Source organism: Siphateles boraxobius, unplaced genomic scaffold, assembly GCF_051911475.1.
Source record: "Siphateles boraxobius isolate OS27281-9 unplaced genomic scaffold, OSU_SipBor_1 8, whole genome shotgun sequence".
Lineage (NCBI taxonomy): Eukaryota > Metazoa > Chordata > Actinopteri > Cypriniformes > Leuciscidae > Siphateles > Siphateles boraxobius.
Window position 1 is genome coordinate 24,125,342 of NW_027509208.1, and position 25,465 is coordinate 24,150,806.

The window sequence follows — 25,465 nt, forward strand, 5'->3', positions numbered from 1 at the left end:
CCAAGGGGTTTTCTCCGTGGGGAAATCCGTTCCGCAAGATCAAGGTCACGCGGCTATGCCTTCGTGCCTTGGCCTTGTGGAAGAAACCTTGGTTCCTCGCCCAGGGCCCAGTGTTGGGGGCTCCTTTTCGACGCGTCACGCTTTCGACGGATGCTTCCCTCACGGGATGGGGGGCGGTCATGAGTGGCCGCTCGGCGCAAGGTCTGTGGCAGGACCATCAATGTTCCTGGCACATAAATCGTTTAGAGTTGATGGCGGTATTTCTAGCACTCAAATATTTCCTGCCAGACCTGAGAGGCCATCACGTTTTGGTCCGCACAGACAACACTTCGGTGGTCTCCTATATCAACCATCAGGGGGGTCTGAGGTCACGTCACCTTCGAAATTGGCCCATCAGATCCTCCTATGGGCCCAGGGGAAGTTACTGTCGCTCAAGGCGGTATATATTCCGGGGCGTCAGAATGTGGGAGCAGATATTCTGTCGAGACAGGGGCTGAGGCCCGGGGAGTGGAGACTTCACCCAGAAGTGGTGGAGTTCCTGTGGGAAAAGTTCGGTCGTGCTCAGGTAGACCTTTTCGCATCATCAGATTCAACCCATTGTCCCATGTGGTTCTCTCTAACGCACCCAGCTCCTCTCGGTCTGGATGCTATGGTGCAGGTGTGGCTGAGGCTGCACCTGTACGCCTTTCCCCCGATATCTTTGCTTCGGGGGGTTCTGGAGAGGGTTCGCCGAGAAGGGGCTCGTCTGCTTCTAGTAGCCCCTTATTGGCCGACCCGAGTTTGGTTCTCGGACTTGGGGTCTCTTCTGGACGGCTCCCCCTTGGAGATCCCAATCAGGGTGGACCTCCTGTCTCAGGCCGGGGGCACGATATTTCACCCTCGGCCGGAGTTGTGGAAACTGTGGGCCTGGCCTCTGAGGGGGCCAGGCTCAGGGAGACCGGTCTTTCGACCGATGTTGTAGAAACCATTCTTCAATCCAGAGCTCCTTCCACGAGAAGGCTGTATGCGCTAAAATGGAAACTTTTCACCACGTGGTGTGTTGAACGTCAGTTAGATCCTTTTAACTGCCCTGTTGGTTCAGTTCTTGATTTTCTGCAAGACCGTTTCTCGGCCAGGTTATCTCCTTCCACCCTAAAGGTTTACGTGGCGGCTATATCTGCCTACCACACCCCTCTGGGAGGTACTTCTATTGGGAGAAACCCTCTAATTACTCACTTTTTCCGTGGTACATTGAGGTTGAGACCTGCACTGCACGCTAGAGCACCGGCTTGGGACTTGGCCATTGTACTCGAGGGTCTGGCTTTAGCTCCCTTCGAGCCCATCGAGGAGGTTTCTGAAAAGTTCCTCACTCTAAAGACTTTATTTCGCCTTGCTATCTCATCTATCAAGAGAATTGGTGATTTACATGCTTTGTCGGTTGCTCCTTCATGTCTGGAATTTGCACCTGGTATGGTGAAGGCATTTCTCTACCCCAGGCCGGGTTATATTCCTAAGGTCCCACTGAATGTTGGGGGCCCAATAGTGCTGCAGGCCTTCTATCCTCCACCCTTTAATACCCCTGACCAGGAACAGCTTAACCTGTTATGTCCAGTCCGGGCTTTAGATCCCTACGTTCACAGAGCTGCCCTGTGGCGTAAATCTGAGCAACTATTTGTTTGTTTTGGGTCACTCAAGAGAGGATGCCCTGCATCTAAGCAGGTTATGAGTAAATGGATAGTCGAGGCTATTCATTGGCTTATGAAGCGGCCGGACAGCCTTCACCTATGGCTGTGCGGGCCCATTCTACTCGGAGTATGGCGGCCTCTATGGCCTTAATTTCGGGAGTTTCCCTTCTTGACGTGTGTAATGCGGCAGGATGGTCCTCTCCGCATACATTTGTCAGGTTTTATGACCTTGACCTCTCCACTCCTGGGGCGAGGTTGCTTGCTTCTTAGTGTGCGCAGGACCTCACACAGAACGGGCATTTGTCACTATGGCGTAGTGGGTATAGGGTTCCCACCGCGTCTCAAACGCAACTCGAGTTCCCTTGAAAGGGAACGTCTCAGGTTATGCATGTAACCCTGGTTCCCTGATAGGGAACGAGACGCTGCGTTTGCCTGCCATACTTCCTGCATGCCCTGATCGACTTGCTTCAGGTTTTTTCAGAAGCTATCGCGGTCTGATTTCAGGGTTGCTTTATAGTTTCCTGGTCTATGACGACACCTATGTCGTAGCGGGCTTCCATTGGACTGATTTTACACGTGCTTCACGACGTAATCACGCAGAGCGTTCCCACCGCGTCTCAAACGCAGCGTCTCGTTCCCTATCAGGGAACCAGGGTTACATACGTAACCTGAGACGTTTCTCACCATAAATTCCAATGTTAAACACGATCACCCATGATGCTGTGCAGAAAATTCCACTAGTCAAAACAAGCGGCAAAAGTTCTATTTAGCCCCGCCAAATCCCATATATATATGTATGTATATGTATATATATTGTGTATATTATATAATATATATATATATATATACATATTTTGCAATAAACTTAATATTGTTTATATACACACTGTATATATATATATATATATATATATACACACACACACATTTTTAAATGAGCAGTTTTAGTTTTCTCCATTTTTTATTTGATTATGCTGTTTGCAATGCTTCATGGGATTGTAGTTCTTTCCATCACTAAGCCGTACACATTTTTTGTTAAATTTTTTAAATGCTTCAAATCAAAGTTTGTTCACATCGTAGCTGGTTGGTTCATGGCTTATAACCAGGGGTGCACATAACTTTTTTGTTCTGGTTCTCAAGGGAGCACCTGTAGATGCTGCTTGGTACTCACACTTTATGTGGCACACTTATCCTACAAGCTGTTGTTATCACAAATAAAATAAGTAGTGCTTTATAATCAAATGTAAAATATGTAAAAGTAAAAAAAATTAAAGACTATGTTCTTCACTGTATAAATTAAATATAATGAATGTAATTAATACAATTTATCTGTGATTTTATCTTTCTCTTTTGTTGTTTGATTGACATTGGATTAACAAACAGCTGTGGGTATATTAGGCCACTATCATTTTAAGACAAATGCACAGATCCAATGATGCACATCCAGTTTTCTTTCTTAATTGTTTACAGCACATAACCTACTGGGTTTATGAGGATACTTGCCAAGACGGGCATTTTGACTTCATTTTGTGTGTACGTGTCTGTTCAAGCCATGTCTCAAGCTCAAAAGAAGAGCAAGAGGCCTGAATTCGGCATTCATGTGCTGTCTGCGTGGCTCTGTGTGCAGCGCGCAGGGTTGGAAATTAACTTTTTGGCTCACCTGCCACAGGGACTGGTAGATGAAAAAATCCACCAGCCAAGCATATTTTTTACAGGCCAAAATAATGAACAGCCTTTTTGTGTCACATATACATTCATTTCAGTACATTTAATTGAGATAAGGTATTATGTTGAATGAATAAGAGTACATAGAAGTCAAAACAGAGCAACAAATAGTAAGACATGGAAGATATGAGCATGGAACTAGTGCTCATAACAGTACATTTGAAGGTTTTGTAAAACTATCAGATACTTTACCGAAAGTAAAAAAATTTACTTTAGCCGTGATTTAACAAATATAGGCTATATACAATTTTTTTTAACCATGCAGCAAACAAACAAAAGAGCTAAAAAAAAAAAAAAAAAAAAGATATATATATATATATATATATATATATATATATATATATATATATATATATAATGTGTATATAAACAATATTAAGTTTATTGCAAAATATGTATATTTATATATATATAAATAAATATAATCACCAAACTATCAGTTAAACGATTTAAAAGTAAAAAATTAAATAAAAACAATTATAATATATATGTATATATATATATATATATATATAAAATAAAAAAAATTATTTAATTTTTTACTTTTAAACCGTTTATAGTTTATAGTTTGATAATTATATATATATATATATATATATATATATATATATATATTTTTTTTTTTTTTAGCTTTTTTGTTTGTTTGCTGCATGGTTAAAAAAATTGTATATAGCCTATATTTCTTAAATCACGGCTAAAGACATATTACGAGACAGACACAAAGAAGTAGCTACTGTGTGGGACCATTTCGACAGAAAGGGCGACGAAGTTACTTGCAAAATATGCTACGCGGTATTAAAATAAAGCAGTAGGCCTAGTGCAAGTAGTGCAAGTACAATGCAATATCACTTGCGAAGCAAACATCCACAAGTAAATGAAAGCCGCTTTGCAAAGTTGGCCAGTCTAGCGAGACGTTATCTCTGTATTCCCGGGACATCTGTGCCATCAGAGACCCACCCTAACCCCACATCATGTAGACATGTTACTTTTTTTGAGTAAAAACTAGACAAGCTGTGGATTGAGGTAGGCCTGCTTTTTTTGTATTTTTAACGAGTCACAGACACTCGTTAATTTTATTTTTATTTAATGCCAATACAATATTATAATCTTATCAGTTAACGGTTAATAATCGGATAACGAGCGGCGGTTGTCGGTCGGGAAAATTTTACGAAATGAGCATCCCTAAGAGCCATCATGCCAGATATTGTATAACATTACAAAATGCAATTGTAATAAACATTATTACATTACTATTTGGTATGAACATTCACCCGCCAGTGTGGCGGATAGCCTTTTGAGATTTACTCACCAAACGGAAAATCTACCCGCATTTTGCGCTTGCCGGGGTTGATTTCGGACCCTGGCCGATCAACTAAGATCCCTATACGTGCATGACAACCTGCGATGTGACTATTTTGCGGATACACACATCGCGATATCGATGCTAAAACGCTATATCGTGCTGCCCTAATCAAGATTGCCATCTTCCCAGAGATCGAGAAAAATCCTACTCCTGCAAGTAAACGTGTCCCCAAAAATTCTGGTAGCCTACTCAAAAGCGCTTCCCTCCAAGTTTTCTGGTGCGCATCGTTCATATTTACCAAACATGCACACCTGTGCACCAGTCATGTGCACCCCTGCTTATAATGCTTTAATATAGGCTTTTAAAAAAAATAATATGATAGAAATGAATGAAGAATATACTTCCAGAATTAACCATTGAAAAAGAGAAAGGGCACTGTTACTGTAGTGGCACTACATAGCATACTCAAACTAGAAAAAAAACAAAAAAACAATAAGCAGTGTACAGTATATGCTGTGCAGTATAAAGTAAACAGTATACTATAGAACAGCCTAGTTGTTGTATTCACCTCGGCGGTAGAGGTCCGCACAGTGCAGCGCAGCAGTTGGTGATGAAGTTTCCGTAGCTGTAGGGATTGTAGTTGCCTTTGCCTCGTTTGGATGACCATGAACCTTTGATCTGAAACAGTGATGTGACCGTTGAGAACTATAGTAGCTGAGAGGGACAAGCTGCCAACATCAGAGCAGATAGCGAGACGACAGGCAGCCTTAGTGAACTCAGGGATGAACCGGGGTGAGGATGGAAAGGAGGATCTTTTGCTACGGTGAGAAATACCCACTGATCTTCAAAACCAAGTCTTTTGAAGTGCTCATTAATTGTCTTCCTCTAACTTTCCCATTAATTGTCTTCCTCTAACTTTCCCATTAATTGTCTTCCTCTAACTTTCCCAGTGTCTCGTTTGATCTGGGTTTATATCCAGAGGGACAGATTTAAATTAACTTTATATGCAGGGTCCAAAATTAACCTGCAACTGGGTAAGTGAGAAAATGTACAGGACATAAATATTTCCCTAGTGAAAAATAAATATACTTAAATGCATTTGAAAAACATTAACTTTATGGTAAGTCTACTACAAATACATTTATATATTTATGTACTTAATATAAATACCCTGCTATTGCACTTTTGGTATACTAAACTGGTATACTTAAAGTCTGCTAAATTGGAACAACGAATTGGAACAACTAAAGATATTGTTAAGTATATTAGTTTGTGTTCAAATTTAAATATTGCAAGTATATTGTAGGTACACTTTAAATATCTTTCAATTAAAGACTGATATTATACAGAGATCGATGCACAGTGTAATGAAGAGTTTGCAAACAAACTCGTTCAAAAGTGTTGAAAGATGAAGCAGCCGACTGTATTGGATCTGACAGCAGCTGCATCACAAACCATAATCAAACGATTTCATTATGCTTTGTCTGTAAATGATGGTTTAACATGGATAATGTTTTTAAAACACTTACTCGCGTGCAATAGCGTTGATACGGTTTCCTATGCAATGACGTTAGCCAATCATAACAGTGGCCGTTTACTGACCAGGTTTAAAGAAGCCGCCTCTTAAAAAAGATAATTTCAGACAGAGAATGAGGGTTGTAAATAATTGTTTTTCCACATAAATAAATTTTTGAGAAAAAAAAATATACATTTGTAAATTTTAACCGCGATTGGTGGTTATGTGCCTCATTCAAGGACACCTCAGTAATTTCCTGCCGGTATTGAGAATCGGGTTCCTAGTCTGACTCTCTAACCATTAGCCCACGATTGCCCAATACATTAAAGTCATTACCCCTTTAAATTTCTCATATCTCTTTTGCAGGCTTGGCAGGTGTTCATTTTGGACCCTGTTTGTATGACCGGTTTTGTCTCCTGTCAGGTTATTATGATCAATGCAGCTTTGGGTGTATTATATTGAAACGGGCTATTATCATAGCAACATGTTTATTTCATTAATTAATACTGGAGATAAAGCATAACAAGAGGTACTCACATCTTCGTTGGTGGTCTGATTGGAGCTGATCAGGTAGGTATGAAAACCTGACAGTCCCACGATGGACCAGACGGAGAAAAAGCACACCACCACTTCCAGAACAGTACAGCCGTCAAGGAAAACACAAATCTACACATGTATTACAACAACCACTGATTATAAACGCTGACCGACAGCTTCAGAAATGGACTCGCATTAAAGGACTCAAGTATGCTGGATATACTGGGTCTGTACAGCATCATTCAACTACTGCAATCGCATCTTTAAAATGCTGAGAGTGAGCTTGACTACACCGCACTTCTGGACTGATGCCCGGGTATAAGCTCTTTTCTTTGTCATTTGATGAATTTCTATTGATCATGGCAGCAGTATATGTACACAAAAGTTTTATAGAAAAAATTCTGTTAAGCACTTGCTTTCCGGAATAAGGCGCATCTGTGATGAGCTTAATTTACACCAGCATTCAAAAGTTTGGGGTCGGTAAGATTTGTAATGTTTCTGAAATAATGTTCTTATGCTCACCAAGGCTGCATTTATTTAATCAAAAAGACAGTAAAACAGTAAAAAAATATTATCCAAAACAACTGTTTTTATTTCAGTATTATACTAGAATGAATGAATGAATCCATCAATCAATCAATAAATAGATAAATAGATCAAATAAATCATACAGACCCCAAACTTAAACAGTAGTGTTTTATATGAAAGGGGTGTTTTCAGCATAAATCTTCAACATGATCAAAAAAATTGTCTTGAGAAAGCCTGACCAGAAAAGAAGTAGTTTGTCTTGAAGCTTGAAGGTTTTCAGTTTGAAGTAGTTTCACAAAGTAGTTTGAACTTTAAAGTAGTTTTAAAGACAGACAGATAGATAGTTAGATAGATAGATACGAAATATTAGAAAGACAGAGACAATAGATAGATTAGAAATATTAGACAGACATATAGAGTTTTAGCATTTTGCTAACATGGTTTAAAAAATTGCTAGCATGTTTTAACATGTTGAACATGTACCTAGCATGAATAAGCACCTGGCAAACATGTTTCTAACATGATTTAACACTTTGACAGCAAATTTTTGTATGTTGCTATCATGTTCCTTGCATGTTTTAACTTGTTGCTAACATGTTTCTAGCATTAATTACTTCATTGCTAATGTTTTAACATGTTTGCTAACATGATTTATCACATTGTTAGCATGTTTTGGTTTCACTAGCATGATGTAACATTTTGCTAAAATGTTGCTAGCATGTTTTAACACATGACTAGCATGTTTTAGTATGTTTTCTAAGGCAAGGTTTTGCACTTTGCTAGAGACAGACAGCTCTAAATACTCTATAAAGGCCCGTTCACACCAAGAACGATAACTATAAAGCTATATATAACGATATAAGCATCCACTCCAGCGGATGATATCTTTTTTTTTTATTCTAAGCGTGTGCTTTTCTTTAACTTTAAAAGAACGAGTTTGTTACAGCAGCTTGGATTTTGATTGGCTGTCAATGTTTTTATCGTTCATCAGCTGGATTAAAAACGGATGAAAGTGATTCCAACCAAATCGTTTCACGGTGGCATTATCGTTATAGCTGTGGTGTGAACTCTGCTATCGTTTAATATTGAGAGTGATTTTTAAAACTATATCTTTATCATTATCTTTATGGTTATCATCCTTGGTGTGAACAGGCCTTTAGAGTTATTGTATAAAAGTTTTGACCCCCTCAATAAAAGTCTATGGGAATTTGGGATTGTTCGGAAGTCCGATACGGGAATTCCCAAAGTCGGATCAGTTAGAAAAGATATAGTAACGCAAGTCAGAGCAGTCTAAAGGTCTTACCCGAGTTTGGTAGTTTTAGCATGAAAGCTCTAGGACGAGCAAGAAGTCCGAGTAGAAGAATATATAAGAATATTTTAGCTTTCTCAAGAATTAAATTGATTAGCAAAAAAAAAAAAAAAAAAGCTTAAAGCATAAATCGAAAAAGAAACTCTTTTATAATTAATAATGATAATTAAAAAAATAATTATTTTCTTCACGACTAAATTAGTTAAAATACATTTAGATATTTTACTGGAAAACCAGACAAAAATAGGCCACTTAAGATAACAATTTGCAGTTGTACCCTGCAAAGGTTGTTTTGCTACCACTAGCATGTGTTGACACCTTGCCTATGAGAGTGAGTCTATCATGAAGCAGTAAATGATGCATGACCAGCTAATAATTGACCGTGAGCAGGAAGCAGGTTTCGCTAATGAAGACGACAGCGAGACCACGTCCCCTCGCTAATTTAAATCACTGTTCTCTTCTGTCTCGCTGTTTTCCTTCTCATGCTAATCGCAGATATGTAAAGACTTCCCACTGACCGTATTTAATAACATATTTCTTTCCATTGAAAAGAGAGGGGTGCATACGCATAGCAATGAAGATGTGGAGAAAGTCAGTGTGGGCTGCTTTTCTGCAATTGTGTTCTAGAGGTGTGAAAACCAGAAATAGACTCCTATTGCACAGCCTCTTCCCACACACACAGACACACACACACACTTTAGTGAAAGGATATCTAGCAGGGCTGTCTTTGAGAGCACTAAGAAAGCCAGTCCTGTTGGATCCTGCAGGAAAAGCACTGGTTATGTAACAAAGAAAAGCTGTCACAGGAACATGGAACAAGTCTCGAATGAAAAAGCAGGCGGCATATTGAGCGCAGAGTCACTGCAATAAGAAATTAACCAGCTGCTGTCTCACAGATGTCTGCAGACACACTAAATCCTACAGTTTTGTGGAATACCTACATGCCAAATTAGCAATTATAGTTAATTAAAGCGATGTGGCAAAGCATTCCTTGTCCCTCTTTTAACTCTTTCCACGCAATTGACGGAAATTTCCGTGTTTTGATTGTTATATGGTAGGGGGCGCTATTACACATCTTCTGAAAAAGTACAGAATCTCCTGATCAAAACATGAGAAGCAGCAGAAACAAGCGATATCATATGTTAATCAGATGCATATGTAAAATAATGTTGCGATCATCAACATCAAACGACATAAATCAAAACTGCCTAATGTTACTGAATGAAATGTGGACCCAGGAAGAGGTATAGGACAGTGAAGCTTTGGGGTGTTGATGGACACGATCTACTCCATCTATATTTTGATCATCGTTCTGAATCCGATCTGGATGTAGTCTTCGACAAAAATGAGATTTTCTCAGCTTTTTACTCAAAATTAGCTTTTTTATGAAACTTTCCCACATTCAATTGTTGATATAAATGGAATGCATGAAGCTAGAATAAAACAGATTTTTTTTTGTTTTCTTTGAAAGCAGATAATTTTTGTGAAAATGATCAAATGCTGGTGCTGGCTGGCAACTTTTTTTCAAAAACGCTCGCAGGGAAAGAGTTACACAGAGTACTTAAGTATATTCTTTTAAAGTATATTATTTTCATAAGTGCGAACAGAATGTAAGGTTTTTGGACAATTGCATGTTATTTACAACTTAAAGGGGTGGTAAAACATTTTTTCAAAGGCTTGATTGTGTTTGTGGGGTGCACTGTAACGTGTTCATGCTTCGTTTTTAAAAAAAAATGCATTATTTTTCATATATTTTACCTTCATTCTACACTGCTCTGTCCCTCTTAGTAAACACGGTCTGATGGTTTCCGGGTTCTATGAAGCCAGTCCCTCAAAACTAGACAATGGGCTCAGATTGGTCAGCTGGCTCAGTGTGTTGTGATTCGCTAACCGACTAGTGCAAGTTTTTTTCGGAAACGTCACGCCCCGCCACGCAGCAATTTGAGCCCGAATCAGACCCAGAGAATGTTAGTGAAGATGATCGAGCAGAACCTGTTCAAGAACGGCTGTTAAACGACGTTTCAGAAAGGTTTGTTTTTTGTTGTCTCATTACCTTTTAGATTTGCTGTTATTTAATTGTACTAATTATTATAGTATTACAAAAAAATAAGCTTCATAAACAAGAATTTCATATAATCGTTCTAACAAATCATACTACAGTCCTCAAAGGGATTTTTTTTTAGTAAAGACTGCGGATCTATAGTGATCATTACTGACTGTATGGCACCGTTACTTTTGTATTTTTAGAACAATTGTAGCCAAATATCTGTCGACAAAACTATTAACCCAAAACGAACACTAAACATTGGATTTACTACAGTAGCCAAATCAAACACAGAACCATGTTTAGCATGCCTGTAGATAAACAAGCGATAAACAATACATAAAAGCTCTAAGTTAATCAAAGAATAATTTACTCTAACTCCAAGTTCGCTGTTGAGATTTAAAAAAAGTTTGTAACGTTAGGTGTTTGTCGGATAACGTTAAGTATGAATGAGCATTTAACAAGCTGGTTTGCAGAGCCAAACAGCGTTGTCAATTGTTTACTTCCTTGCTACAATGTTCAATTAACAATACGAACTATTACAGGAAAACACATAGACGAAAAATAAATCATACTTACAGATTGTGGCCCGTAAAACAACAGCTTCTGTTTTTAAAGTGGGAACTGCTCCATCTTTCAGCACAAGCCGTTGTGCGAATCCTGCATTTAACTCGCCAAGATTGTGGAAGCTTTCCTCGGTAAAATGTGCAGCACAGAGAGCGAGATTTGCGTAATAATTAACCATTGATCCCTAACTCCCCCGACCCTAGGAAGACTGAACAAAGTGGACCTGCAATCTGGGCACTGCTGAAAATAACAGCGTTTCGACGACATTGCGGCAGCAAAAACACTCCTATACCACAATAACTCTTCTCCAACGCAATATAAAATGGCCTCGCCCCTTTATTAAAGGTGGGGTATGTGATTCTCTTTTTTGTCCATTTTTTCAAAAAACCTTGAAATCCTATTCCTAACCCACTTACAGCCACTGAGTTAGAAGCACTGAAATGAAAATTAAGCAATTTAATCATCTGTGGAACGGGCAGGACTCGAAAAACTCCAGCCAATCATTTCCAAGACCACCTAGAATCATTAAACAGTAAGTTTGTCAATCAAACGGTCGTACCACACCCCCCTCCCCCCAGCGCGCGTGACTCAAAGCTCGTGACGCATGCGCATCTCGTCAGTAAAGCCGGTTCCATGATTAGTATTAAATCGTCATTACAATCTCTCGCGCATCTGAGTTTTCGCTCGTGCATGATTGCGCGTCCATGTTCTTCGAATGGGTGGAGTCAGAGCCAGCCTTGGAGAAAATAAGCTAGGACCATTTGAGTTGTGTATTTTCAAAATCTGCCGGTCGTTTTCCAAATCACATACCCCACCTTTAAGTATTCTCGGAGGAAGGGTTTATGTAAATAATGGGGTTTACTGATGTCAGCAACCCTGGAGGAATGTCGTGTAGTCCAAAACCGGCTGTTTGCTGTAGTCCTTAGAAACTGAATTGTTTAAAAGCAAATATCTCCATCTGCTTTGAACTTTGAGCGCTGTAACTTTGCAGATGTTGCTTATGCTCAAACAGCAACATTACACACTAACTAAAGTTAGAAAAGTGAAATTGTGTTTTACCACCCCTTTAAAAGAAAATGTTTAGATAGTTTAAATTCTAATCAAATACAATTAATTAACAGTGCCTTTTGGCTTTTTATGACATTAATCGTGTCATATTAATCAAATACAATTAATTAACAGTGCCTTTTGGCTTTTTATGATATTAATCGTGTCATATAATAAAACATCATATTTATTTGTTATTACTATAAAGCTTTATAAAATTATTATGGAATCTCATTCAATGCTTTCAGAATCTTTTCTTTTTTAAATATTATTTTTTCTGTATTTTTAAAATGAACAATTTCATGACTGAAGTAATCAATATTTATTGAACAAAAATGCATTCTTTTATTTATCAAAATAAACCAAAAATAGTACTAACTCTGCTTAAGTGATTGTTCTGAACAAGTATTAACTTATTATTAAAAACATTATTAAGATTATTAAAAACATATTATTTTAGCTAAAGTATTTGTGTAAATACTGTGTGCCTTTTACCCCGTGCTGGTTTTACAAAGTATGTGGGGTAAAAGGCCAACGTTGCCATCTCATACATTCATAAGATTTTTAAACAAAACACCACGTCTTCTCCTAAATCAGTTGCCCAATCAATGTTTAATAAAAGCTTATTTTTCCCTGCAATCATACACTATGGGAATAGTGAAAAGCACATTATTCTTAGGGTGCCTTTAGCCCTATTGTACCCTACATAATAATAGCATGTTTTCTGAGCTACCTTGGAGAACCACAGTATATGGATATATAATATGAGTATCTGGAATTAGATCGATACTAAAGGATTTTCATATACTTAAAGTACCATAATATTCCAATTTAGTGTCATCACTGGTGCACCAGGAGAGACTAAAACAATCCCTGAGCCACTGTCCTGACACTCCCAATGCAATCATTTCTGGACCGCTTCAAAGTCAGCCACTGTGTTTAATGCTAATGGTTTCTAGAGGGCATCTGAGGAGAGATTCGTGGGTAAATAAAGCCGCACTGAGTGCGCCCGGTCCAATAAACATCTTACAGGAGCCATTTGTCACTCTAGTGTCCCTGCCCTCACGGCCTGATTGATCAGTTGTGTGCAGTAAACAGTGCTGAGCTCAAACTTACAGCCTCTCCATCACTTAACCCAGGGAAGAAACTGCACTGTCAGCAGACTCACGATTTCCTCCTGCCAGTCAACAGCCCAGATCAGAGCCGATCGATAGGCATACATTACAGTGATGAAGCACCAGTACTAGAGGCATATTGGTGCAAATACTTCACCAAAAATAAGATTAAATGTTTTGAATATGACTGGTACACACACTTCTGCACTCTTCACTCAGAAGTTTTGTGCCCCCAACTTCCCGGGAAATAATCAACATATATAATCATTTAACCCTCTGGTGCTCTTAATTCACGTGTCGGGCAAAAATTACCAAATTTTTTTATTTTATTTTTGTCAATGAAATGAATGTACTATATTTTAGTTTGATAATGTTTTTTATTTCATTTTTTAAGGGATTTTTTTTTTATACTAAATTATTGGCCATTGACCTGAAAAATAAATTTCCGACTTAAACTGTCGTAAATCTTGAAAATCTTGTCGTAAAAGTTTGATCTCTTTTTAAAGACGACACTTGGCAGATTATTATTGCTGAAAAAAGTGAACAAAAAAAAAATAACAGAATTTTACGTTTATTGTTATGAAAAATGCACAAAAAAAATATTTCAAATTTTTATATGAAATATATATTTTCAAAATCACGTTTTACTCTAAAACTTCAAGAAAATCAAAGCCATAAATCAAAACAAGTTGTGTTCCAAATTTGGGCTGGATATCTCAAAAAATGAGCTTTTAATAAGATTATGTTTGGCCGCAGTACCAGAAGATTTCACTTGTTAAAATTCGTCTCCCATTTATTTCCAATGCATTTTGACCATGAGGAGCATTTAACCTGTTCAAATCATGCCCATGATTTTTATTTTTTTTGGTTAACATAGCAAATGCCAAAACCTTTACCAAGTTTCGTACCATTCCAATGAAGTAAAATATTAGAGTACACTAAAAAAAGAGTACCAGAGGGTTCATTCTGCTTAGTCGTGGGGAAAAAAACAAAACTTGTTTCTGCGATATAATAAAACATTTTAATCCTGTCATTTATTTGCATAACCATATACTATCACTGAAAAGTAATTAGCCTTGTCACTACACTAAATTGTTATAAATTGAACAACCTCAGACTTCATAATTCTCAAAATCACCACATAATTAATCTATAACTAATTATAAAACTACTATAAGTATCTACAAACTAAATTCTTAAAGGGGTGGTTGATTGTGATTTCACTTTTTTCATTTTAAATAGTGTGTAATGTTGCTGTTGGTGCATGAACAGTATCTGCAAAGTTGCTGCGCTGAAAGTTCAACGTAAGCAGAGATATCGTCTTTTAAAAATCAGGAAGTTTAATGCCTACAAAAACGACTCGAATGGGACTACAACGAGATACTCCCGTCCCGGGTTTTATACGTAACTAACCCATAACCAACCCTCCCTCCGGAATATTCAAAAAAGGGGGCATGGCCATACAGTATTTCTGCTGCTTTGTCGAAGAGGAAGAGTTATAGTGGAGAGCAGTAGCCATGCTGTCGCAAGTGTGTTATTTTTACCCAGCTGTCAGGTCTTCTGTGTCCGGGCTTCCTACGGAAGAAGTTCGTCAACAATTGCTACAATTTATGTTTGATTATGTTCCTGAAAATTACAATCGTAATTCAGCTCTCTGTGCTGCGCATTTTACGGAAAACAGCTTCCAGAATCTCCACAAATTCAATGCCGGATTCAACAACAAACTGTTACTAAAGCATGAAGCAGTTCCAACTTTAAAACCAGAGGCAACAGTTGTTGGGCCACAGCCAGTAAGTAAGACTTAATCATTTTAAATGTATTTGCATGTGTAATTTAAGACGTAATGCTTTAGTTTTTATCAAGGACGTAAACAAATGCCAGCGCTGGCCTTAGTAGCCACTTAGTTAAGCTATTTCGTGTATGACAATCGCGTACAAACCTTTTGGACCTGAATTTGTAATTGTGTACTAATTTTGTAAATGCATTATCCAAGTATACTTTATTACGTAATTTTTCGATCAAGAACATAAAAACCAATGCCAACGCAGTTTGTAGCTAGCTAGTTCTTTGCTATTTTGTGTGTATAAGACAAACGTGTATAAAGTTCAAAAAATTATATGTAATCGCAACAGCAAACTTCAGCTGCTGTTATCAGATGTTTTCACGTTCTGTTGGCATTTTAACACAGTTGCCACATGTACACCTAAAGAAAACGATACACCGAATAAACAAATTTTTGTGAATAGATAAACGATTGTTCCTTATATCGACAAAACAATAACTTTAAAAAACTGTATTACTCAGTCATTTATTCAGTTATATTAAACATTTAATCAGGAGAAAACCGTATCTCAAAAGCTAACAAGCAGCAGTAGCATTTTCAAGTAACAGCATATCGAAATTCTTATATAATAATAGTAGAATAGAATAATAATAATAATGATTAAAAAATGTACCATTCAGAAACGTTTTGTAAGAGCCGTGTTTGGGGAGGTTCTGCTTGATTCTCTTCATTGCCGCTTTCTGGGTCCGATTCTGGCTCAAGCAGATACGCAGTATTGACACCATTATTTACATTTGACCGGAGCACATGCAGCTTTCGCCAGTAAAGGTAATGGGCGTGAAGTTTCCGCCACGCAGTTTAGCCAATTGCAACACAGCGGCCCAACTAACCAATCTGAGCCCATTGCCTGTTTCTGAGGGAGTGGTTTCATAGAATCAGGAAGTCAACCGGTCGTTCAAATGACAGAGGAGAAAGCGGCTTAAAACAAAGGTGAAATTTATGAAAAATAAGGCTTAAAAAAAACAAAAAAAACCCGAAGACATGTTATATTGCACCCCATAAACACAGTCATGCAAAGAAAAAAAAGCAGTAAACCACCCCTTTAAGATGTCCTATTTCGCTCTACGCAAGTAAGCAGAAAGGTTACACACCTATGCATATAAAGCGCCTGCTAAGTCATGGGTTTGTTCTGCCGAACGCTGCTAAATGAATAAGGTAAGATAAGATCGGTCATGTGTTCTGGCACTGAAGGCTGAAGTTATATAAGGAAGTAGGCGGTCGGCACTCTTACTCAGTATTACGTGCGTGATGACAAAGGCGAAGATGAAGAGAGTGAGGAAGGAGAGTGAGAGGATGAACAGGTAGAAGAAGCGATAGTTCCTCCTCCCCACACAGTTGCCCACCCACGGGCAGTGATGATCAAATCTCTCTGAGGAGAAACGCACAATGTTAGCACTTCTTTGCCTGATGCTGACTATTATATAGATATTTACACACACACACACACACACACAAGCTTACCCACGCAGTTGTCGCACAGGCTGCAGTGTGAGGCCCGCGGCGGGCGGAAGATCTTGCAGGTGAAACAGTATTTGAGCTTGACTGTCTGGCCGTTGATGAGCACCTCTCTGGTTCGGGGGGGCGGTCTGTAGCCTGGGCCGCTCGGGCCGTTGGTCGCATCTGTGAAACCAGAACAGACCCGAAACCCATTCAGAGATCCATTCTGGCAGAAAATCAAAAAAGATGAGGAAGTCCTCTATAGTGTGTCAGTATAAAGGATCTTGACTTCTGCGTCATGCTGTTGGTTACCACTACTAAGTCTATGGGACAAGGTGTTTTGGAGTTATCTAAATCACATTATTTACTTTAAATATGTGTAATGCTTATGCAATCTTTTGTATAATGACTAGTGACTGTACTTTCAAAGTAGTTTTTTTATTATATTAATCCAGTGGTCATTTTGTCTTGCACCATAGATATCCAACATGCAAGTAGAGATGTACAATATGTAATCACCATATCGGTATCGGCCAATGTATGTTTATTTTTGATGTAACCCGATAAGAAAATTTGGCTGATATATTAAAGCAAATTTTTTAATTGCTTGAAATATGTTTCGAATCAATTAAAAAAAAAAAAGTATAATACAGTTAATGTCATATAGGCTACATAAAATTATAATGAGAACATTATAATTGTGTGCTTAGGACATGGCTTTTAATGGTGAGACTTTTGTTTTTCTGATCAGGCTTCCAAAAATTATATAAAAATTTGGATTTAGATTTATCGGGCAATATATCGGTTATCGGCTTTCAAATTTAAAGAATTATCGGTATAGGCCAAAATTTTCCTATCAGTGAATTCCCTACATGCAAGCATTACTGTACACTCATATTTTTACAAAATGAAGGGCGAATCAAAATTATTGCCTGTGGTAACCGACCGCATGTCACAGATGCTGAATCTGGAAAATTCCTTTAGAGCAATTATTCATCCTAAAATGAAGTCCTTCTTATTTCATTTATTCACCCTTTATTCAAAACCCTTCTATGAAAGTGAAAGGTTCTAATATCACACACACACACACTAATTTACATTAATGTACAAACACCATTAATGTAAAACTAAATTATCTAAATTGTAATTTAGATTATATAAGTTAAACAACTTATATTGAGTTTTAAGTCAAGTCAAGGCACATTTATTTATATAAAATATAGATTGTTTCATAGCAGATTTACAAGAAGATTAGCAGATTTTTTTTAACAGGAAAATAATGCCACAACGTTTGTTTCCAAAAGAAAATAACGTCAAAGTCCTGCTTAAGGAGACAAATTATAGCTTTGTGAGAGAAAATGTCTGAGATTTAAACCGTTATTCACTGAAAAATTTTCTCTGCACTAAAGCCTTCAAATCATATACACTGCCATAAAAGGTTGGGTTTTTTGTGGGGAAAAATTAAAACTTGTTTTGTGTTAAGCAGGGATTCTTAAAATTGATCAAAATTAAAAAGTAAAGACTTTTACAATGTTACAAAAGAAATTCATTTCTAATAAATGAAAAAAAGTGAGGAGATTCCCCCTTCTATATGTAAATCGCTTTGAGTACCAAGAAAAGTGCTATATAAATGTAATGGATTATTATTAAATGTTGTCCTGAAAAAATCCTGTAAAATTTTTTTTTTTTTCACAAAAATATTAAAGTCCCTCTGTGGTTAAAATCAAGCTTTTAATGTTGTTTATATGTCTATGTTGCATTTTTCATATGCTTTAAGACAAACCATGTACAAATTCATAAGTCAACACCATTGCGGAGTATTTACTCTTTAAAACTGCAGTGAACCAAAGTCTGTCTCAAAAATGTGGTTTGAAATCGTGTTTCTGACGTTACAAACTACCTTGTGACCAATCAGACCAATGTGTGATCGTCAACGAGTGGATCTCTGAGCTGGTGTGAGTGAGTGGAGGCGGGGATCATTCGCATATTCATAGAACCACGCATACTAAATGAGTCAAGGGTGTAGAGTTACATTCAAGCTATTTTAAGGCATGAAGACATTTTTTTTCCAAGGAAAAACAAATATGTCATTCTGGTGATCAAACATGGGTTTTAAGGGATTCAATTATTGACTACAGGGGGACTTTAAGAAGCACAACTGTTTTCAAAATTGATAATCAGAAATGTTTCTGGAGCACAAAATGATTCTGAAGTGACATTGAAGACTGGAGTAATGATGCTGAAAATTCTGCTTTGATCACAGGAATAAATTACATTTTAACGTATTAATAGAAATCAGTTATTTTGAATTGTAATCATTTTTCACAGTATTACCGTTTTTGCTTTATACTTGATTAAATAAATGCAGCCATGGTGATAATAGGAGACTTCTTTTCAAAATCGATGTCAATGATGTTTGGTCACAAGACCCACAAGAACCAATGGAATATGTCATCAGTGGTGTCAGCTAGTCCATTTCAGAGCTTCGGTGGAAAAAGCAGCAGCTAATAACTTAGCTTTGTGTGAGGGAGAGACTGATTGAAAATTATCCATGACTTCAGAATCCTGCACTACTTTTATGGAGCTTTTATTATCATTTCGGAGATCGACGGACATTCCTCAAAACTTCCCATTTGTGTTCCATAGAAGAAAAATCACTTGGATTTTAAAGGGGTGAGAATATTGTGACTGAAATGTCATCTTTGAGTTAACTATTGCTTTAACATCTTACGTGACCCTCAAAACGCTATGCATCTTCTGAGCAGCACACAGTGCCAACGGGGCTCCCAGCAGTGTTTACTTCCTACTATATTATTCATACGAACAGCATGGACAGATAACTCAATATCCCGAGATGACAAACCTGAGCTAAAGTGCACTTCCTGGCTCAGCCCTAGTGATTCCAGTTCCTCACCAATGGGGTCTCAACGAAAGACCAGATAACGGATTATAGCAGTGACTCCATTCAATTATAACCAGCGATTCATATGCAAGCGAATTAAATCAATCCAGTAATTTATGTTATGGCATAAAATGGCTTGGCCTGTAGTACAATTTTGAATACAGTAGGAAATTAGTTCAATCTTCCAATGGGGTCCTTTCTGGCCCTTTAATAATACTCAAAGCAACTTATGAACCACTTTTAACTCTTGACAGATCAAACTATCAGACTGAATAACATGAACAAATACTTTAAGGGAGCATGAATCTTTGCTAGGGATGAATATTTCAGCAGATTTCATATTACTCCGAGTGTGCTGACAGCAAACCTGAGAGCGAGCGGCATGCATTATTCATATCAAACCAGAAAAGAGAATAACACCAAATGTCTTCTGTCTCCTTTAACTGAGAGCATTCCCTCAGACCTGCAAACTCAGCTCGGTGTGAAAAGAACAGAACCAGGAAAGACAGAGGAAGAGTGATGATCTTGTCTTTCCTCGCACCTATCTGCCTCTCGATGTCTGCCGCCTCCTCCGGTGTGGCCCGGGGCAGGACGCCCGGGTCGCTGAAGCTCGCCCGCAGGAGCATACCCATCACAAACACGAACAGCACTCCTCCGATGGCCGGGATGGCAGGAGTCAGGTTTGATGCCAGGAATGGGCAGCTGGAAGAGAGGGAATGGAAAAACTGGCTGTGAGCTTTTTTACGCAGTGTTGCTAGTTAATCCCACCAGCATGAGATATGAAGGGGCCACAGCAATTAAACCCCAAAGTTACAGACCACCCGTATGCTCATGACCATGCAAAACTGTCAAGGTCCTCTATTTAAAGGTCCTGTCTTTTGGCTTTAGCAAAAACACTTACAGTCAAACTACTATGTAATAAGATAATAACTGTGTTATTACAATGTAATAAATACTTGTGTAACAACGTGATTAATTTGTAAATATAGTTATGTTGTTAGGCATTAGACTCAACAAAACAGCACTGCAAAAATAGACTGGTTCAGAAAACGGTGCGGTTTACACCGTTTTCAACTAAAAAACGTAAAACGTTTTATGCATTTTGGCCGTTCATTTACACGACAACAGCATTTTGGGTGCCTGAAATTGAACACGTTTTTCAAAGTGCAAGTCTCCGTCTAAACAACAAAATGCAAATCTCTGAAGACGATGACATCATGCACATGCATATTACATGTTCAGTCTATAGTGTTACATCACCATCTAATGGCCTGGCAGCAGAATACTGCGTTTTTGCGGATCCATGTGAATGGCGTTTTGACGCGGAAAACTCAAAGGAAAATGCAATTTATTAAAGCAGTCGAGACTCTGTTATTTCTTCTGTTATAGACTTCTGATATTGAACTTTTGTATTACAGAAAAAAATTGACAGAAATTGTGCATTATTATTTTATAGGGATATTAGTATATTTTGGAACGGATACAAAGGAAATCTAATATTAATTTAAAAATCAGCTAAGCAAGCACAGTTATTAGCCAATACTGATCATCTAAAAATGGCCAAATATGGGCTGATTTATTGCAATCTATCTTATTTTATTTAGTAATTTCATGTTTCCTCAATAAATATAGTTCCTGCTGCCTACATATGGTTACATAGACAAGAATCAGAACACAGGACTGTTCAAATAAAATCTGAACCTCATCAATGAATAATCTAAATGAGAATAACCTGAATATAATGCATTCTTTGTGACATGGGATAAAAATTCAAAAAAATGATTCCAATCTTGCTTCCTTGTACATTTAGAATTTAATGAAATGTACCACCATCTGTTTCAAAGCATTAGCAAATGGTCTGTGGTACAATGCCCAAAAAATTCCCTGCCATAATATATAATGGTATTCAGACTCCAGGACTAAACATTTTAAATGACTTGCACTGCAATCTGATGGCTGCTAAATTGGCTAAGCACAACTAGGCACCACAACTGAATTAGCCAAATTGGTCAGATACTATCGACAAGCATGTTAAAATAGAAAATACAGAAAGATAGACTGCCAAAGAATTAAGCATGTGAACTGTAAACAATGAATGTTTTGAGATTCATTTTACAATAATTTACAAATAAATACATCATAAATTGTATTGTAGAGAAGATTATTTTCATAAATTAAATATTTTTCTTAAGATGGGCTTAAATGGTACAGTGCCACAAAACAAATGCAAACTATAGCCAACACAAGCTAACCTTGAATAAAAAAAAAACTAAACATTTCTCAATGTGAGGACAGTGAAAATTACTATGATACTTAGTCTACAGTATATTTAAGCTCCATGCATGTATTTGTAAAAATGTATTACATTTTTAAAGGAAAACATTGTCTTTTTTCACCATTACTCACTGTGGAACCATTTAAAGGTGCATTGTGTAATATTTCTGAGGATCTATTTATAATGCAATATAAGATCCATAACTATGTTTTCAGTGGTGTATAAAGACCTTGCATAATGAACTGTTATGTTTTTATTACCTTAGAATGAGACATTTATATCTCCATAACCGCGGCTACCCTTACAGGGCTGCCAACTTTTGAGTTTAGCTTGGCGTGAGACTACTCCAACCGGGGAGGGGGGGGGAGGGGGGTGGGGGGGGCTGGTCTGCACACGCAAGGTCTCTCGCTCGCTTACCTCTGCCGTGCGCGTGGTTTGGAGCACAATATCTTTACTCTAGATTACGGGATATTTAACTAATTTGCGGTATAACTAGTCGATCGCGAGTGGCTCAACAGGTAGATATATAGATAAACTCATCTTTCAGGCATTTTACCTACCGGGTTGACACTTAAGCGTGAGAAATCGGGGGTGTGGCGTGAGAGCGTGAGAATTGGGTCAATTGCGTGTGTCTCACGCTCAATGCGTGAGAGTTGGCAGCCCTGCCCTTACATTGAATTGCGCCCGAAATGTTTCTACAGTAGCCCTAAACGGACAAACATGTTTCGTTACTATGTTGCTCTTCGTGCAAGGAAGCAAGCTTAGTTCAGCAAATAAAACACTGACAATGATGAACAAGTAATAGTAATATTCACAATAACATATAGTTTACTGAATAATTAAGTAAACATAATTTCTTAATTTATCCTTGTAAAGAAACCATATAGCTGAACTGGCTAATCTCTGCTGTCTCAGATGTTGACATATTTTCCTGTCGGCCACCGTAACTTGTGTTGGTTGCAATTCGTAACCTCACCACTAGATGCCGCTAAAAATCACACACTGCACCTTTAAGCCCACCTTATGCGTTTCAGTGAGAAATCCCTCTACTTGCAAACTTTGATACATTTTCTGAAAGTGTTTAATGATAACATTTCTTTGTGTGCTTTTACCTTACTAACCTTTTAACTTTACCTTACTTACTACCTTAATTTACAACTATATTTAGATGCCTACAAATTACAAACATTCATTCAAATGAGATAGAGCCCGTTTTGTCCTAAAGTCCTTTATGTATAACCGGTCATAATTCGGGAGCCAAGCCAAGTTAAGCCTTGAAATTCCGGGCATGGAGAGGTCCCAGAGGGACCATACAATCCCCATAGTCCTGAGCCCCTGGGACCGTCCGGCTCTGAGATACCGCTACTTCCGGTCCAGCTTTGACCGGGAAAAACTCTGGACCCAAGCTGAGTTGGGGCTCTGGACTCCGGAAATGGAGGGGTCATTCAGTGGGCCCCCTATGCCGGGAGTACTGAACCCGAACTTGGCTTTCATTCCTGAGATATTGTCACTTCCTGTGGAACTTTGATCGGGCATAACTCTGGAACCAAGCCGACTTAAGGGTCCATATTCCAGGCATGGGGGGCCAACTATAGGGGACCCCCTAACCCTAGAGTCTGGAGCTCAAACTTGGCTTCCTTCCCAAAATACACCCGGTCAAACTTCCACCTTTCACCGGGCATAACTCCAGAGTCAAGCCGACCTAAGGCTCCAGACTCCCAGTGTGGGGGGGGGGGGGGCACTAGGATACCCCCCGAAACCCCAGAGTATGGAGCCCCAACTTGGCTTCCTTCCCGAGATACACCCGGTCAAACTTCCACATTTGACCAGGCATAACTCGGGAGCCAAGCCGACTTAAGGCTCCAGACTCCCGGCGTGGGGGGCCCACTAGGAGCCCCCCCTAAGCCCAGAGTATGGAGCCCCAAGTCGGGTTGGCTCCCGAGATACACCCGGTCAAACTTCCAGCTTGACTCCAGTCAAGCTGACTTAAGGCTCCAGACCACTGGGCACTAACACCTACCCATCCCACCCAGGGCTCTAATCAAACATTAGCTAAAGGAATTTTTTTAATACTTCCCTGTCACTGAATACATATATTGATGTTTTACTTCTTTAAAATCAATTCATTTTTATATTTTGTGATTCAATGATAATGTGGGCTTATTTGAAACACATTCAGGCTTAAATTGTGCCAAAGTACCAATTAAGCCCATGCCAGACTTCTGACTTTATTCCTAAAATATCTTCATTTTATATTCTAAATGTACATCAACTAATTAATACATTTTCAAATGAGAGATAAATCTTGCATTTTAACAAATTATGAAAAATACCTAGACTTAGATTTTGGTGGGCTTAATGGGTACACTTACCCTATACTTAGTAGGAAATAAATGTGTTGTATTCGGCCCCGCCTAGCACGTGTTTGGGAAATGTCCCGCCCCTCCATAACTGTGAGTTCTTCACTAGTGTAAATATTAATGATGGCATCAATTTCAAACTATTTCAAACCAATTCAGACCCTGACAATGTTAACAAACAAGAAGATCGTGCAGAACGGATTTCAAGCACAGACTTAGCAAGCACGGATTTCACAGGATGTTTTAAGAGTGGCATGTTTTTTTGTCATTTTATTATACATTATAGATATGATATTATCCACCATTTAATCGTGATATTTGTTGGAAAACTATGGTTATACAAACTGTAATCGAACACAAAACCATGGTGCATTTTCCAAAGGAGCGGTGAACATCCTTACAAAAATGAGAGCTTACAAAAGCAACAAAAAACAAACTGTTCTCCATAAAACTAACCACCCTAAATTTGTCAGCATTAGGAAGGTCAAACAAATGAGTTTAAGAAACTTTGTGTGGAAAAAAAAACAGTGTCTCTTTGACATCACGACAACGCTGTCTTCTAATGCAGCTCAACCAGGCCTCGTTCCATCTTTCTGTGTACCTTGGGCGGGGATTATTTAAACTAGTAACATTGTGACTTCATAAGATCCAGAAAAATCACAGTCCAAATGAGCTGTTTGTTGTAGTTCTTGGAAAGTGGATTCTGTTAAATAAAATATCTTCCTTTGGAGTGGACTTTAGCTTTGTAACCTTGCAGATCTTTTTAATGCCCAAACAGCAACATTACACACTAACTAAAGTTGAAAGAGCATAATAGGACCCCTTTAGTTAAAACAGCTCAAACATGCATTTTAGTCTGGGAATAGGCATTAACTCTCCTTTAACAGTACAAAGTATGCTGGGAAAATGAAATCTGTAACTTTTAGTTTGAGTTATGCTCCATTTTTATCAGGTACTGATTTAACTTCTACAAGTACAATGTACTTATTTTCATTAGTACTTGAGTAAAATGAACTGGTTTCATTTAGTAAATCTGGCAACACTTTACAACAAGGTCTAATTTTTTAACATTAGTTAATGCATTGACTAACATGCACAATACATTAGTTACAATATTATTTATTAATCTTTGTTAATGTTAGTTCACAGTGTATTAACTAATGTAAACAAATACAACTTTTGATTTTAATAATGTAGCAAATGCTGAAATTAATATGAACAAAGATTAATAAATGCTGTAGAAGTATTGTTCATTATTAGTTTAGTTAATGTTAACTAATGAATCCTTACTAA

General features: G+C 38.0%; 1 protein-coding gene across 2 annotated transcripts in view; it reads right to left on the bottom strand.

The window, feature by feature from the left end:
* zdhhc14 (zDHHC palmitoyltransferase 14) overlaps positions 1–25,465 on the bottom strand; it is a 45,926-nt gene that overhangs the window by 15,100 nt on the left and 5,361 nt on the right. For both annotated transcript variants that reach the window (XM_077220452.1, XM_077220451.1), the window contains exons 2-7: positions 20,079–20,239; positions 16,660–16,818; positions 16,430–16,567; positions 9,295–9,343; positions 6,746–6,848; positions 5,261–5,370 (exon numbers count right to left, since the gene is read on the bottom strand). In XM_077220452.1, the coding sequence (XP_077076567.1) occupies positions 5,261–5,370; positions 6,746–6,848; positions 9,295–9,343; positions 16,430–16,567; positions 16,660–16,818; positions 20,079–20,239 (720 nt within the window). The remainder of the gene's footprint in view (positions 1–5,260; positions 5,371–6,745; positions 6,849–9,294; positions 9,344–16,429; positions 16,568–16,659; positions 16,819–20,078; positions 20,240–25,465) is intronic.